The sequence below is a fragment of the Dendrobates tinctorius genome, unplaced genomic scaffold (assembly GCF_039654945.1).
Source record: "Dendrobates tinctorius isolate UK_male_01 unplaced genomic scaffold, ASM3965494v1 ptg000027l, whole genome shotgun sequence".
Classification (NCBI taxonomy): domain Eukaryota; kingdom Metazoa; phylum Chordata; class Amphibia; order Anura; family Dendrobatidae; genus Dendrobates; species Dendrobates tinctorius.
In genome coordinates this window covers 1095487-1113336 of record NW_027361695.1, presented here as the reverse complement: position 1 = coordinate 1113336, position 17850 = coordinate 1095487, and the positions used below count along the sequence as shown (strand labels likewise).

At 42.6% G+C, this 17850-nt stretch overlaps 1 protein-coding gene across 5 annotated transcripts in view; it reads left to right on the top strand.

The window, feature by feature from the left end:
- LOC141084741 (NUAK family SNF1-like kinase 1) overlaps positions 1-11565 on the top strand; it is a 41514-nt gene extending 29949 nt beyond the window's left edge. For all 5 annotated transcript variants that reach the window (XM_073569631.1, XM_073569632.1, XM_073569634.1 and 2 more), the window contains 5 exons: positions 288-439; positions 6124-6189; positions 7873-7992; positions 8506-8638; positions 10416-11565. In XM_073569631.1, the coding sequence (XP_073425732.1) occupies positions 288-439; positions 6124-6189; positions 7873-7992; positions 8506-8638; positions 10416-11377 (1433 nt within the window). In that variant the 3' untranslated portion in view covers positions 11378-11565. The remainder of the gene's footprint in view (positions 1-287; positions 440-6123; positions 6190-7872; positions 7993-8505; positions 8639-10415) is intronic.
- Positions 11566-17850: the final 6285 nt, after the last annotated feature.

The window sequence follows — 17850 nt, the reverse complement described above, 5'->3', positions numbered from 1 at the left end:
TTTAATAAGTTCTTAAAGCTGTGACTGGTTGTCTCGAAAATTAATTAAACCTCTGTACATTTACATGTTATTATAGATTCACCTTGTGGGAAGCCATATTATTGTATTAGACATTTGTAAATGTAGCAGTTCACTAATATGTCATTGTAAATGAAAATAGGAATAAGAGGGGAGAGGAGGGAGATGCAGCTTCAGTTTCCCTGTGCTTGACTCTGGGACTGTATGCTGTGAGAGGGGAGAAGGAGCAGCAGCATGTGGGAATAATGTGAAGACGCTTTTTTTTTCAGTGTTTGAGAGCCCAGATAAGATTGTCATCGTCATGGAGTACGCCAGCAGCGGAGAATTGTATGACTTCATAAATAACAAGCACCAGCTCCCGGAGAGCGACGCCCGCAGGTTCTTCAGACAGATTGTCTCCGCTGTTCACTACTGCCACAAGGTAAACACAATCAGATACATGCAGCAGTTTCCAAACTTGTCAAAATATTTCATGTTTAGTCCTGCCTGGAGCACATACCTGACAGGTGCACTGGCCGCTGGGGAAACAGTCAGCATGGAGACCTATTCCCTGACGGGTTAGATGCTTGCATTTTATAATCATTCCTCCTATACTGTAAAGAAATCAGCTTTTTATGAACTGACTTTACGGTGGGCTTGTGCTAACAGACTGAAGGCAGGGCTGCAGGGTAAAGCAAGGTGGTGGAAGAGAGCAGCAGGTTGTATGCTATATAACACCATCACTGTTTTTACATATATTTCTGGATTTATGGAAACCACATCCTTCCAACAAGTCATCTGAGGACAGATTGCATCTCTGTATTGTGGCCTTATGTAAATGGCATTAATTACTGATATATAAAAGCGCCATATAATGCTAATAAGAACATGGGCCTAACTGCCTGACCCCTGGTGCCTTTCTTTCACATTGATGGATATCAAAATTATAGATGACATGTCATAGCAGAGGATCCAGTTACAGATTTTGCCTTAAGGCCCATAAGCTTCATGTTTCACCTGTAAATAATAATACAAAACAGTGCCAAGTAATAATACCGCACAGTACACAAAGGATACAATATAATACAGTAAACACATAAAGGTGCCAAATAATAATGCCGCACAGTGCACAAAGGATACAATATAATACAATGAGCACACAACGGTGCAAAATAATAATGCCATACAGTGACTATAAAACAACACATTACTGTCAGCACATAGCAATGCCATATAGTGCTACATAAGAACGGCATATAGCGAACTGAAGACACTACGATACAGCAAACACATAACGTTACCATACAGGGTGCACATAACGGTGCCATATTGTGAGCACATAGCAGTGAAAATATATCAATGCTGTACAGTCAATACAATGCTGTAAAGTGAACACGTAACAGTGCCATATAATGAACACATAATACCGTACAATAAACACATTACATTAACATATTGTGAAAGTATAACATTGCTATACCGTGTACACATAACAATACCATGTAGTGTACACATATTCCTATCGTGTAAAGCACTGTGGAATTAATGCCGTTATATAACTGAGTAAAATAAATACAGTGTACATCCAATACCATGCAGTGTTCACATAGCAATGCCATAGTGTGTAAACCATAATATTACCATACAGTGTACTCATAATAATACCAGATTATACAGATGATAATACCACCATATAGTGCATACATACTACTTAAGCTGCTGCTATAACATAAGCATTGTCTGTGAAATGGCCACAGTGTGACCGTGCTCTTACACATTGCACGTATACCAAATCATGCTCCGGCTCATTTCTTTGGTTTTGCTGAAGTTTCTTGTTCTCTGTTTGGCTCCCCCTTTCTGAGCCACTCATTTATCTATGTAGTTTCCTTAGTCCGCTCTGCCCTTATCACACTGAGGTCGACTGACACAAAAGTAAGGTTTTAATGGTAGAGACGTAATAGGACCGACCCGATGGGTACACCTTCTCGCGGTGGACGGCCTCTATCCTAAATGATCAGAATAGTGTTAGCTACGTACCCCCTGTTATTTACATGTGCTATTACTATTACCTATTTTCTTACTACAGGGTATATGCTCATTTTTGCTTTTTGTGTTTTTGGGTTTTGTCTGTGAACATGCTCTTATGCAGTGCTTGTTTACCAGCTTATGGTCCGGCTCATTTATTTGGTTTTCCTATGACATATGGTCACACAGCTTCTAGGGTAATAGTATAATGGGGTGTGGTGGGCACGGTGGCTGTTTGCCTCCATGCTGTTTTCTGGATCTGGGGGGCATCCAGTTGTGGATCGGGGGCATTTCTCTCCCGTGTAGCTACTACCGGCCGATCCCAATGATCGATGTCAGTCTGTTAGTTGTTGCTGCGGAGCGCGTATATTTATCTCTAATTCTTGGTATCCAGGCGTGCGGATCGGGCGGCTGCTTTATGTCCGAGATACTTTACGTCTCGCTTTAAATTCCCAGAACCTGAAAGCGTCTGCGCTCAGAGTAATTACCGTACTGTGCTGTGATTCAGGGCTATACAATGTACCTGTGCCACGCTACCGGGGTATTTATATTCCGTGACTGCTGCACTGAGTTTATTTCAGGACTCACCCGGAGAGGAATCTGCGATTGTCCTGTCTCCAGAGAGATTAGCCCGGAGGTGGGATAACACAGATCACCCACAGGAAGAAACTAATCATCGTCTGTATACATAAAGTATGAACACACTGGGGGGTAAGACTGGCGGCCAAGACTCCCCCCCCCCCAATATCTGGCCCACTAATACAGATTCTTAAAAATTGATTGTTAGTACTTTTGGGCTGAGTTTAGGCGTCGAGTCAGGCTGGACAGACTAGGTGATCCTACAGTTGGGCCTAGCTTCTGGTCTAACCTTGTGTCCATGTCCAAAGTCCCACTGGCCACTGTAGCCATCCACACAAGAAGTCCTTACAGCTAGCCCCTCACACTTCCTCCCAAACCTCATCTACCCATAAACCCAGCATCTAGTCCTTTTTCTTTGAAAATAAGTTGTGCCATCACTATAAATGATAATGCCTGATCCCTAAAGAACACAGAGAACCAGGTTGTAACCCACAAAGGCCCGACATATTATTTTATATTCAATTTGTATCTTAGTTTTCCTTAAAGGGGATGTGTCACTTGTCATAAATATATAAACATTTTTGCCTGATGTAAACGGTGCTGTTATCCTGAATCTGGCGATGTCTTTCTCTTGCTCCTCCGCCTCTCCGTTGCTGAGATATGACCACCTGTATATAAATGTAGCCTTTTTATCTAACTGGTCGTAGTCCTCAAGTCCAATCATGGAGTAGTCAGGGCCACGCCCACTTAGCTAAAAGGACTCGATTTTAGCCAGGAAAGAGAGGGTCATATCTCAGGGACAGAGAGGCGTAGAAACAAAAGAAAAACAGCGCCGCATTCAGGAGAACAGCAGCATTTACACCTGGAGACAAAAATTACATATTTATGACAAGTGAGACATCCTCTTTAACATTTATAAACAACCAGCTTTTTTTAAAAGCAAAAAAACTTCAAATAATTCCCCATTGGTGTTCCTACTGTTCTTTTTAATAGGTTATAGCATTGTGGTACATAATTTAACAAGTGACCACGTTGGCCAACCAATTTTTGTACTGGCGGCATATCTGTGCAGAAAGTCATGGTCAAGAGTGGATACATAGTAGGTCATTGCTGCTGCGGAGACCACCAAGGATCCAGGGGACTGTCGACATTAGGATAAAAGGGGGGGGAGGCAATGGAAAGGTGAATATGGTATGTTACAAAATGACGGAAAACCGCTTAAAATAATTCATGACTCCTAATAAATGATCCCTTATTATGATATATAGAAGACGCTGATTGCGCTTTCTTCAGATGTTTGCGGCTTTGGTCATTTATACCAAAGACCTGAGATAGGACTTTCTAAAAATATATGTATTTTCTTAGTGATTTCACTTTTTATGGCTTTTGCTATTTTTGCTGTTCTGCTGAATCGTTAGTTGTTTACCTGTGAATCATCTCCCGACTCTCAACACTACGTGCGGCATATCTTTACACATTAGTAATAGTTCTGTCCTTGCCATAATGTATACGAGTCCTGGTGAGCTTGGGCCCATAGTCCGAAGCCAATCCGCACAGACTGAGCTGCACTGTAAAGCATGGTGGAGGGACAGAGCAGAGCAGTAGTGATCTCAGACCAGCAATGACTTATTAAGCTCTGCTACATTTAGTGTCTCTTATTTTCAGATCCCGAACTTTTTCTGAATTTTATTTTTATTTCAGCTTTCTCATCGCGCCCCTGCCTTCTCCCGCCTGCCGCAGTCTAGGGAAACATTACTTTAGTTTGTGTTTTATCCCCAGAGAGATGATCTTAATTTCGGCTTCTTCTCCTTTCAATCAGGACATTATTACTGCTGGCGGTGAGCACTAGAAATAATAAAATGTCTGACACTCTTCATAAATCGTCTAACACCGATTATAACCTACTATGGAACAGCCGAACGTAATAACGGGAACAAATCTATGTTCACGTTTACTGCATGAAAGTGTCTGATCGCCTAAATCCGACCAATCTGGGGACCTGGAATCGTGCATTCCATTGGAGCAATGTTCAGATGTGCGCCACACCGCTCCAGTCATTGTCTATGGGAATAGCGAAGAGTCAATCCCACCGATCCTAAGAATGGAGTCCAATCATTGTCTATGGGAAGAGTCATTTCCCTTATCCTGATAACAGGGCTCTGGTAACCCCATTTGAATGCAGTTATGGTCGCGCATGTTCACCACCGCTCAGTTATGTGCACCACCGCTCCATTCATTTACTGTGGGACTGTCACACTCTCCGATCCCAAGAACATGGCTCTGATGTCCTTTCACTGTCTATGGGAATAGTAGAGGGTCATTTACTTTATCCTAGGAACAGGGCTCTGGAAACCCCATTTGAATGGAGTTATGGTCGCACTTATGCACCACCGCTCCGTTATGTGCACCATTGCTCTATTCATTCACTGTGGAATGGTCACACTCTCTGATCCCAAAAACATGAATCTAACGTCCATTCATTGTCTATGAGAATAGTGGAGAGTCGTTTCCTTTATCCTAAGAACAAGGCTCTGGAAACCTCATTTGAATTGAGTTATGGTCGCGCATGTGCACCACCGCTCCGTTATTTGCACCACCGCTCCGTTATTTGCACCACCGCTCCATTCATTCACTTTGGAACTGTCACACTCTCTGATCCCAAGAACATGGCTCTGACATCCATTCATTGTCTATGGGAGTGACAGAGAGACCCTCCCACCTATCAATAAAACGAGACTCTGGAGACCCTATATGAATGAAGTGATGGTCGCACATGCACACCAGAGCACCATTCATTGACTGTGGGACTTACGGAGAGTTATCCCCACAGATCTGAATAATGTGGATGTGAAGCTCATTTATTTTCAACGGGAGTGATAGAGAGTCACTCACACAAACCCCGAGTACAGGGCTCTGGAGACCCTATTAGAATGGAGTGATGGTTGCGTATGTGCACCCTCACCATAACTATTGACGACGAGTCAGTCTCACGGAACCTAAGATTGTATCTCTGAAGCTTATTCATTGTCTATGGGAGTGACAAGGGGTCTCTGTCACCTATCCTGAGAACTGAACTCTGGAGTCTCCCATTAGAATGGAGCATTGGCCGTGCATGCGCACCCTGCTCCACCCCTTCTATAGAACTGATCCATATAGAGAACAGATGACTGTTGCTCCATTCGCTGCAGAGTTTCTGGTGTGTGTTTTTTTTCCTAGGCACATTTTACACTTTCGGATATATTATGTTTTTACAGAATTTTTTTTTTTTTTCTTAGACAAACATGACTGATTTTTTTCCAAAACAGCGCCACCCCTGTCCACAGGTTGTCTGTGGTATTTCAGCTCAAGAACTGAACTACCGTACCGGAGACAGCCTGTGGGACAAGTATGGCGTTGTTTCTGGAATAAATTGACTCGCTAATAGTCCAGAAAATATTTTTTAATTCAGCATCGATCACTTGACGGAAACTCTCTATAGATTAAATTATTGCTAATTCTGTTTTTTTATATCATTATTTTCAGAATGGAATTGTGCACAGAGACATCAAGCTGGAGAACATCCTCCTGGATGAAAACCTGAATGTAAAGGTAAAGAAGGGAAAATAGAAAACATTCTTGAAAAACTAAATCCATGAGAACCAGGACGTCTAAATGTGACGAATCGGAAACTTCCCAATCGGCACTGATCTGATCGATGGTCGTCCGACTTTCCTACACACAGATATGACTAGGAAATGAGTCATTGACCGGAGATTTTTTGGGGAGGGCCGGCGCTCTTTATAGCATAGCAAATATCAAAAGTGGTCCCCATTGTGGTGCCAAATTTTGCCACCCAGGACAGAAGGACTTGGTGTTTTTTTTACCCTTATGACCATTACACCAGTTCTCTACCCCCCGTTTTCCCGCCTGTTTGTTGGGCTCTCCATACGTGTGTCATGACTGTGACACAGCCGCATCACATGCAGCTGCGGCACAGATAAGCTGATCAGCCGGCGTGATCCAGGAAGCCGGGTTCCCTCTGCAGCTTACTCGGCAAGCCCTATAGCTTGCCGAATAAGAGGGAATCCGAACATATTCTCTGAACTCTAAAGGGAACTAACCCTTTAATATCTACTACTAGGGCCCCCTTTCCCCAAGGGCCCCTAGACAGCTACGTGGTTGGTAGTAGGTGAGGTATAATCAGAAGTGGATTATAGTGGGGGGTACGTGCTTTTGGGGCTTCCACCACCCACTTTTCTGTATGTGCATCCATTTTTTTTTTTATTTTTTTTTTTTTAATATGAGAGTCAGGTAAAGTCTGCAACCCCAAGGTGTGATGTGGGGTCCCTACCGACCTCAATCCAGTCCTGCACAAAGGATTAAGGCCTGGTAGGAACCAGGGAGACCCTATAACCTCCCCCCACACTCCTAAAGCATAACGTCTGCCAAAACTTCACAATCTCCCATCCTCCAGATGCGACAATCACTTATAAGAAGCCGGGAACGCTAATGGACCCTGATCCGACTCCCTGCCAGCTCCCTAACGACCGTGTGCTCCATTAGCAGTGATAGATTGTGGGAACGAAGTAACCGCCCCGGAGCCAAAAAATGAACCTATTTAGTGCGTATCCAAAAAAAAAAAAAAAAGAAACTCGAGTGCAACCAGGAAGAAATATCTGAAAGATTCACGGGGCGGCTAAAAATAAGCTGAAGTCGCCCCCGACCAACATCCTGCTGGTGCACGCGCCTTTTATGGACGGTGCGGCAGGTTTAACGCCGCGCACAAGAATGATGGGAATGTCTGTGTTTTACTATAGCACAGGATAAAAAAAAAGTTTAATTGGATCTGTCTTCAGCGATCCGTTCCCTTCCCGACATATCGCAGGATGCACTCTCATTCCTGGAATTGCTCTTTCAAGGAAACAATCCCTGATCCTTTGTGTATTCTCCCGTCTCTTAGTCTTGCTATAGTCGCTCTGACATTGTCATAAGTATTCGTGTTGTATAAACTCTACATTTCCTGCTGCTAACATATTCCACAACGCTGTACCATTGTCTGTTACATCTTAAAAAAAAAAAACCAGCGCCACACTTGTGCAATGGTGGTCTGTGGTATTGCAGCTCAGCTCTATCCATTTAATTTTTAATTGAGCTGCAATACCAAGTGCAACCTGTGGAGAGGTGTGGCGAGATGTTTTTATATTTTTTTTTTTTTGTTTCGTTGCAAATTTTCCAAATTTTTTAAGTTTTAAATTAACGGATTTACATTTTTTTTCCCCCCCTGTTTTTAAGCTTGCAGATTTTGGACTCTCAAATCTGTATTACAAGAACCAGGTCTTGGAAACGTACTGTGGCAGCCCACTGTATGCGTCTCCGGAGATTGTCAAGGGTCTTCCGTACCAGGGACCAGAGGTAAATCCTGTGTACATGTGGCATAATGGCTCATTCACACGTGTAGTGGCGGCCGTTCATGTAAGGGCTGATTCACACACATCCGACATTCCCATGGACTGCAAGATCCTGTGCACCGGCCATATATGAGTCTACCAAGTCCAGGTCCGGGAACTCACAGCCAATAGCGGAAGTGTGAAAAAAGCATTTTAGCCCAATTCCTATTAGTAAGGACTGTGTAATTCTACAATCCCCCTGCGGAGGCGCTGTGAACAAATGAAACATCTGCTGATTATTGCATTCATTTTCAACATTGTTGCAAAGTGTGACAACTACGTTGATGTACGGACCGAACGATCCACCAGTCCTAGTTGCGTCGGTGCATCGTTACGGTCACGTTGAGTCGTGGGGCTCTGCCAAGTAATACCATAACGATTCATTTCCTTGTAATATCAGGCTCCGGCTTTAGCATTGAGTTATCCACATTGTTCTAGTACCGACCACAGTATCTGATTTTTTTTTTTTCCTCCGCAGGTTGATTGCTGGGCCCTCGGAGTGCTGCTTTATGCACTGATCTATGGAAGCATGCCATTTGATGACAGCAATTACAAGACTCTGGCAGAACAGATTGGCAGTGGGCTGTACAGACAGCCCCCCCATCTGTCAGGTCGGTGTAAGATGTTTACTATCGTTATCTCGTCACGGTTGTAAAATATGGAATTAAGTCTAAAAAGTGGTCAATTGGTTCATAATAATAATAATTTTATTTCTTTAGCGCCATTTAGAGCAGAGTTTCTCTGGAGGACTCAGTACGCTCACTTATTACATGAATTCAATAGAAACTGTGTAATACTTTATGTCTCCTGTGGAGGCACTGCGGGAAAATGAAACACAGATTACAGCTAATCACAGGAGGTCTTCTCCCATAATCGTGATAAATGGATGCATGAACGCCTAAAACATAGCCCTTTAGGAGTCAAGAGGCACCAAGATAATGATTTGTAAGGCCCAAGAACTATATCACGCTGATGATTGGGTTCTAGGACATGACAGAAAACACACCCTAGTCCCAGATCTTGGCAAAATTAGAACCACACTTGAAAAAACTTTAGAGGGTTTTTTTCCATAAACAATATATATATATATAATATCACCTATTTACAGGATTGGTAATAATTGTATGAACCCTGGTGGTCCGAGCTTTGGAAACCCCATCAAGCATCAGAATAGGGGTCCTGAAATTCCTTATGTGAATGGTGTTGTAGTGAGCATGTGCGACCGTTGCCTCTTCACTGCCTATAGGTCCCCCATGCTCACTGCTGCTCCACTCACAGGGGGATTTTGGACCTTATATTCTCAGGTGGATGGATATTTCCAGTGATCGTAGATTTATCATTTTTTCTGTGGATAGGAGATAAGAATTGTTTTAAAGGGGTTTTCTCAAGTTTGAAAATCATAGTATGGGGGATAGCTTTCCGATTGACGGGGGTCTCCGGCGATCCAAAGAACCAGTGCGAAGGTCTATCATGCTCTCTGCTGCTCCTTTCAGAAGATTGCTTAAGAGTGTAGGTAGTTTCATGTTTGAAATCATCCCCTGTCCATGGGATAGGGGATAACTTTTCGATCGATGGGGGTCCCAGTGATCCCGAGAACCAGAGCAGAGGTGGATGATGCATACCACTGCTACGATAATGTTAATGGAAGTGTGCTGCTGTCAACAATCTCCGGCACTTCCACTAAGGGTACGTGCACACGCTGCGGAATGCTCTGCGGATTTGGCCGCGCGGATTTTGTAAAATCCGCAGGTAAATCTGTAGGTCAAAAGACCTGCGGTTTTGCCCTGCGGTTTTTCATCTCCACAATGGAGGAGATGGCAAACCGCAGCGGAATCCGCAGAAAGAATTGACATGTCAATTCTTTCTGCGGTTTTGAAACCGCAGCAAATCCGCGCGGAAAATTCCGCAGTGTCTGCACAGCGTGTTTTTTTTCCATAGGGTATAATGGTACTGTACACCGCAGCAGAATCTGCAGCATGTGCACACACCCTACGAGTGAGTGGAGCAGCAGCACGCATGAACGACCACCGTCCCATTCACATAGGACTCTGTAGAGCCCCAGTTCTCGGAATCCCCAGGTTGCCCCAGCCCCGGCGATCGGAACTCTGGTGATCGGAAAGTTAGAGTCCTCTATCCCATGGATTGGTGATAACTTTCAAACTCGAGTACACCTTTTAAGGGACAGTGTGTGTATATATAATATTTTAACCAGAGTTTGCCTTTAAATTAGAGCAATTAATGTATTTTTTGTATTTCAGAAATTTAGGACTTTGCAATCAAGGAATTGTATAAAATCTCTCATAGTTATCTGCTGCCATTTACGATATTGGTTGTTTAATTAGATTGTGATTGAAGTAATCGTCAATATAGACTGTCCTCTCTATACAGGAGCCTGCGGACTGATCGACTGGATGCTGACAGTTAATCCAGGCAGGAGAGCTACGATTGAAGACATTGCCAATCACTGGTGGGTTAATTGGGGCTACGACACGGTGGTCTGCGATTGTGATCTGGTGCCCGAATGTCGGTCTCCGCTGTTGGCTCGGTACATTGAATGTCAGATCACTCAGAGTTTCAAAGCGACTCAGAAAGAACACGGCAAAGCCCAGCAATGGGAGGACGATGAATATGAAGTCTGTCTGAGGAAGTCGAAAAAGGAGAATGACATTAATCACTCTCAGCAGGAGCCTGAACTTACTATTCCCAGGCAAAAACCAAAAGGGATCTTGAAGAAAAGGAGCAGTTTTGACAGTTCTTTTCTAAACTCTACCTTCTCCGAAAACCTGTCTGAGAATCGCTTGGAGCTCAGCAGAGAAACGCAAACCGCGTCCGCCTACGAGTTGCACAAGTCAGTTAATACCGAATGTACTTTCAACATGCCGAAGAAAGGGATCCTGAAAAAAACATGTGAGAGGGAATCGGGTTATTCTTCTTCCCCGGAGAGGTTGACGCCGACAGAAATCCAGAAAACCTACCTCACAGTACCAGAAGAAAAAGCCAAGGCCGACAAGCACTCAAAAAGAAAAAAGGGCATTCTAAAAAAGAACGGGCGCTTCTCCGCCAGCTTGGACCTTCCCGCGGACTGCTCGGCTTTACGACTTTCAGACTCCATGGAAGACCTCGTCATAAATAACAAAGACCCCGCGAAGAGTCCGAGTCGTCCGTCGAGCGTCATCAGCGACGACAGTTTTCTGTCCAGCGATTCTTTCGACCTTCTCGATATGACTTCCGATACAAAATCTCAATTTTTCACCTATAATTCTAGGAATCATTTCTACAGTTCCGAGGAAGAATACGCGTTGACCAACAAATCCATGGAGACTCGTAGCGATCGAGGCCATAAACTATAACGGACAGCTTCTTATTTCGAGGACTTTACTGAAAAACTGTGAGAATTTTTCCGTTTGCACATGTTCTGAATCTTGAAAAACAAAGACTTGGTTGTAAATATGGCGGTTGTATTTTATCAGTGAATTCCTTTTGTGCTGTACGTTGCATTTAGTTTGATTTTGTAAGTTAAGAATATGCTAAATTTTCACTTTGCGTTGTCTTAATTAATGGAGGCTGGTGGGTGAGATGTTTGGATGAATCGATCACTCTGATCGACTCCCGTACTCTATGGTAAGCTCATGTACTCCCCCTAGTGGAGACAGATACAATTAATTAAGCCCAGAATGTGGATAGCTTTTATACCTAGAGCCGCTCTCGTTCAGTAAAAAGATGTTTGCAGATACCACGGAGTATTTTTTCCAAAGTCGGAGGAAATTTCTTAACAAAATATGGAAATGCCGGAGCATTCCTTTGGAGAAAGGGTTGTATAAATAGCGGGATTGAGATCCACTTCGTTCTGTCTTCAGATGAATTTATAAAACAATGTCTCTATATGGAAGCGAAAGGAAAACAAGACGGCATTACCTTGATTAAATAGATTTAATGGCACCAGCGTCCGCCTTGTTCATAGAGACTTTCTGGACTTCGGCCCAGTTAAACAGCTGCTGCTTCCACCATGTTAGGTCCTGCGGGAAAGTAACCGTTCAGCAGCGGAAAAACTGCAGTCAAATCTGCAATGAGAAGTGCAGATTTAATTGCAGAAAAAAAGGTGCAGATTTTGGGAAATCTCATGCACAATGCTGTGTAATAAGCAGCTGATTTTCCGCATGCAAATCCACTGCACTTTTGCCTGCTGAAAATCTGCAGGATATGCTCTAAATTCCCCCCGCGGGACGCGCTCTAAGGAAACTGTGATGTAAAAGCAAGATATGAATGAATGATTTTTCCATGCTGTTATACTTCAGAGCTGCATTCGTAATTCTGCTGATGTTTTGTTGCCAAAATTTATAAATCATGTTTTGGAAGTGAACGAACAAAAAGGAAAAAAAAAAACATTTACTTTTTTCTTTTTTTTGCAAAGTTGCTCAACATATTTTGCAAAAAAAGTGAAATAACATGTTGTTCAAGGTCGAGCTACGGTTTTATTTTTTGCTTTGCCCAAACACAGGAAATTCTTGGCTAAGTTTTAATTAACTCTGACAATGGTGTGGTGGCAATTAGTGACCGAGGAAAGAATGTGAGGAATCCCATGAATTTGTCACTATAAACACCATACAAAGCGGCATCATCCAGCCTTGTCACATCTAAGACCACCGTAAAGGAACATTCCAGAGGGGGAGAATACCGATGGAATCCATAGGAAACCACAATGGAAACCCCTGTGCTGCGTCTGACCCTTAGGCCCTGATCTATTTTAGGTTTAATGCAATTTATTCATTTTACCAAAAGTTTTACTTAAAGTTTTAGTTTAAATTTTCTTGAGACAATTATAGAAACCAGGTTGTTATCTTAAGTGTCCGTTTGACACTTTTTTCAATTTTTCATGTCATTATCTATATTTAAAAAAAGCAAATTTCATACTGTTCACCAAGACTAAAGCCCCTGTTACACACTGCGATATCGCTAGCAATGTCACCGATTTTGTGACGTTGCAGCGATATTGCTAGCGATACTTACCTCCGACCGGCTCCCCCGCTGGTTATCGCTGATCGCGCGAGAAGCTGCTGGATCATTCCTCGTCGTCTGCTTCCTGCGGCGCTTCCTGCTGTGACGCGTGGAGCCGGGCGGGAGGACGCAGGATCGTCTGGTGTGACAGGTAAGTAGCGACCCCCGTCCCCAGCGATGTCGCTGGTGAGATCTGCCTGAGTGGCAGCTCACTAGCGACCACCTAGCGATGCACCAGCGATCCTGACCGCGTCATATTGCTGGTCGGGATCGCTGGTGAGTCGCTAGGTGTAACGGTACCCTAATATTAAGGGGGTTTTACACTAAGCGATATCGCTAGCAATATCGCTAAAACGTCACTGGTTTTGTGACGTTATAGCGATATTGCTAGCGATATCGCTATGTGTGATACTTACCAGCGACCGGCTCCCCCGCTGTCCATCACTGATCGCGCGAGAATGTCCGACTCCATTTCTCGTCGGCCGCTTCCTGCTGAGACTTCCTGCTGTGCCGACGAGCGACGCGTGGAGGCGGGCGGGAGGACGTCTTCATCGCTGTGTGTGAATGGTAAGTATCGTGCGCTGCGTCGCTGCTGCATCGCTGTGAGATCTTTCTGTATGAAAGCTCACTAGCGATCATTTAGCGATGCACCAGCGATCCTGACCGGGTCGGATCGCTGGTCGGATCGCTGGTGCATCGCTAAATGTAAAAGGGCCTTTAGACTCACTGATCCTTTTTATATATAGAAGACTTTTCAGCAGTCTAATTATTATATCAGAAAGGATTATAATGGAAGATAACACCTCTATATACAGTAGGATCCACCATTCACAATAGGTGATGTCACGGCACACCTCCTCCTCCTGTACAATGACTGATAACACCTCTATATACAGTAGATAACACAGGATCCACCATTCACAATAGGTGATGTCACAGCTCACCTCCTCCTCCTACACAATGACTGATAACAGATAGATAGATAACAATAGATAACACATGATCAACAATAGATAGCACATGATCCACCATTCACAATTGAAGATATCACAGCTCACCTCTTTCATTCCCTTCACAATGACCTTTGCCCAGATCAAAGCCTCTTAGAAAAAAAATATCTATACAAGTAAACAACTCAGAACCAGTGTAGTGCTAGTGACCAGTGTGAAAATTGCAGGATTTCAGATCTATTTTTAATGTAGCTAGTGATGTGGAAAATTAGAAAGAAAAACATTGTAAATACAAAAATGCATTAATCATGAAACCCTGATTAAAGAATAAATACTTTTCAGATGACGCGTTCCCACAGGCTGCTGCAGCTCTCGCAGGGTTGTGGATTAAACCCTGTGATACACTATTCACTGACCTGTGTGAGCCACTGTCTCCCCTCCTGATGCTCTGTCCGTGTTATGTAACTGCGGGGGGGCTGCATCTCCCCTGATGGGTCACATATACTGTTATGGTATACAGTGTCCCAGGGGGTCACATATAGATGCCCTTATATAAAGTATCATCATCTTATGAAAAAGGCCCAGTAAAAGGATTGTATGAGACAAAGAGTCTGCATTGCAATACCAGACACAACCTCTGGACTAGAGGTGGCGCTATTTCTGAGCAGTCAGTTCATACCTACTTCTTTAAAATCCCTTTTATTAGAATTGTATCCTTACAATAAGCTCTTCATGGTCTGTCCTACTAATTGAACTTGCCAGCAAGTGTTTGATTCTCGTACAGCGCCACCACAGGGGACATAATAAAGCATTACACAGTGAAAGCAACGGACTGTTCATGAAATGCATGGATGCCCCCGGATGCTATTTTATAGCCATCCTCCATTATGGACGACAGACCCATATCAGCTCAGAGTTACCCAATGAGCTCTCTGAAGCACGCAGCCCCTTTCAGCTGCCTATATACTCTGTTTAGGACCCAAACAGTACAATCATATACTGGCCATTACAGTGAGAAGTATAAAGGTTATAGAGGATTCGAAAAAACATCCCTGCTGTTTTTGTTACTTTTTAAAAAAAAAAAACAGCACCACTCCTGACCGCAGGTTGTGTCTGGTATTGCAGATTAGATCGATCAAAGTGAACGCAGCCATGCTGTTGTGGGTTTTTTTTTAATGAAATTAGCCCAGTGTTTCTAATCCTGTACCATCCCTTTAATTAGCCTTGATTTTACACTGAATAATGCAGCTACAATGGACAAGAAGAAGAAATCTGCAGCAAATCATTTCTAAGCCCAATGATTGGCTGTAGTTGTGATGTCACCGCTGCAGCCTGTCAGTAAAGACCAGAGCAGCGACAGAGAGGCAGCACTGAACCTGGGGAGGGTGAATATAGATGAGTTTATTATTTTCTATATCTGTAATCCTATGAAGATTTTTTTTTATTCCCATCCCGGACTACCCCTTTAAGGGTACATTCACACAGAGTTGTTGTTTTTTTTTTACCGTAGATTCTAATTCTTTTTACACCTAAGAAAAATAACCATTTCAAATACTTTTTGAATATTAATGGAGAATACTCAAAATAATTAATGAAATCAAAAGAAAGCTTTTTAAAAAAGGTATTTTCAAGTGGATTTTGGAGCAGAATCCACTTTAAAATCCTTATTTAAAAAACTGTACAAAAATAATCTTAGGCTATGTGCACATGCAATATTTTATTTGGTGGGGGTTGGCACGAATTCCACTCCAAAATCCACGTTGGGGGAAAAAAAAAAAAAAAAATTCAAACCTGTTTACACCAGACCTCCCATTCATCCGAACGTTGTGTGTTTTCCGCTCACTTTTTAACACATTCTTTGTGTTTAAATCAGTGTAAAACACATGTTTTTCCTGTATTTTTTTGTAGGTTTTATTTCGTTTTTTGGGGGTGTTTTTGGGGTATTAAGCTTTTTGCAACAGAATGGTACCAGAGACACGTCCTATTTCTACACCCTATATTATAGTTAAAAAATGCACCAAAATCCTCACTGAAAAAATAATGCAGAAGACTGTATCAAAACAATGTAAAAAAAAACTTGACCAGAAACGACGTGCCTTTTAAAAACTTTTCTTTAGATGTGGATTTTCCACCTTAAAAAAATTAACGTAAAAAAAAAACACCAACTTTGTGAATACGGTCTAAGCTTAATTTGAAGAGTCCGTCTGAAAGAAGTGGATTTTCCATTGGAAAAAAAAAACAGGGGGAATACTCACAGTTTTTTGAAGGGATTTTTGATGCTGATTTTGGAGAAGATCTGCTTTAAAATTTTACTGAAAAAAAAAAAAAACTGGTGTGAATATAGCCTTCTAGCTAAGTCTTCACATGTGCCAATTTTGACTGCTCACACATTCAAAAATCTGATCCCCTGTTCCAAAGCTCAATACTAAAAAAAATAGGTTCACTTGTAAAAAAATTGATGGACAGGAGAGGTGAAAATTTGGTAGTTTTTGCCTTAAAGGGTTATTTCAGAAATCATATTCATGGAATAGGGGATAACGTACTGATCGCTTGGGTTCCAACCACTAGGACCTGGGAATGAGGCCCTGCACAATCCCAGTGGCGGACAGAGACGAAAGAAGTATTTAGGGATGCGGACACCTTTGGGGGTGGGGGGCTTTTTTCTTTTACTTAAATAATTTTTGCAACTGGGGTTCTTTAAAATTTTTGTATCATTTTAGCTTTTACAGGTTCTTTGCACATTGTTGGCTGCAGAATGAGTTAACTAAGAATCCAACAGTGAGCTTGTATCTCTTTTACCTGTCTTATCCTGAGCATCTTTCTGCACACCAAATCAAAGTTCCGCTCAAATTTGATGCGGTTTCAGATCATAATTCAGCACAGATAAAAGAGTTTCAAACTCCTGATTAGGATGAGCTCGCTGAAGGATTCTTAGTTCACTCATTCTGCAGCTGGCAATGTGCAGGAATAAATAATAAGCCTATAAAAAATGATACTAGTTTTTCCTTGATTACCTCCTTTAAGTATATGAACTTCAGTATATGTAATCTATGCATTTTCCACCGGAATGTTCTGCAGACGCGCCTCTGATCACCGCCGTCACGTTACACATTATTCCACGCATCAATCCTAATCTACCTCGACAAGGAGGAATGCGTGAATCCTACACGGCTTATTACAATATGTCCTGGAACGTTAATGATTTTTCATCCTATGTATTTATAGTACATGAGACCTAAAAATACCGAACTGTGGAATTTAGTGTTATTATAACAAAAAAGGGAAAGGGAAAGAAAAGCCTGTTTTAAAATACAGACTGCGATATAAAAAAGCAGCAGAGATATCACAGCCTCTCCCTAGTTATAGGGGTTATTTTTGTGGCCCATTAAAATCTACAGAAATAGATGTTTATTTTTACTTTATTGATTGTAAAAGCCTCGGCCGGGTGAGATAATCTGAGGTATCTGCTTTCTTGAGACCCACCATGCACACAAGATAAAACTCGGCAGGCGGCTAGATCTCCCGACTTCCACGTTCAAGGTCACCCGGCATGTCTGTGCTTTTTAACAGGGAGAGAGGAGTCTGGCAGAGGATTACAAAAGGATCAGCTGTTTAATTTAGTTCTTTTCCCCAGGGAAAAAGTCGAGAGACTCCCATATACTGTATGATCAGGCTTCCCCAACTCCAGTCCTCAAGGCCCACCAACAGATCATGTTTTCAGGATTTCCCTCGTATTGCACAGGTGATACAATTATCACCTGGGCAATACTAAGGAAATCCTGAAAACATGATCTGTTGGTGGGCCTTGAGGACCGGAGTTGGGGAACCCTGTATTAGATGGTCCTCTGGTCCCTCCAGGATCGGCATAGTTGTCTGTC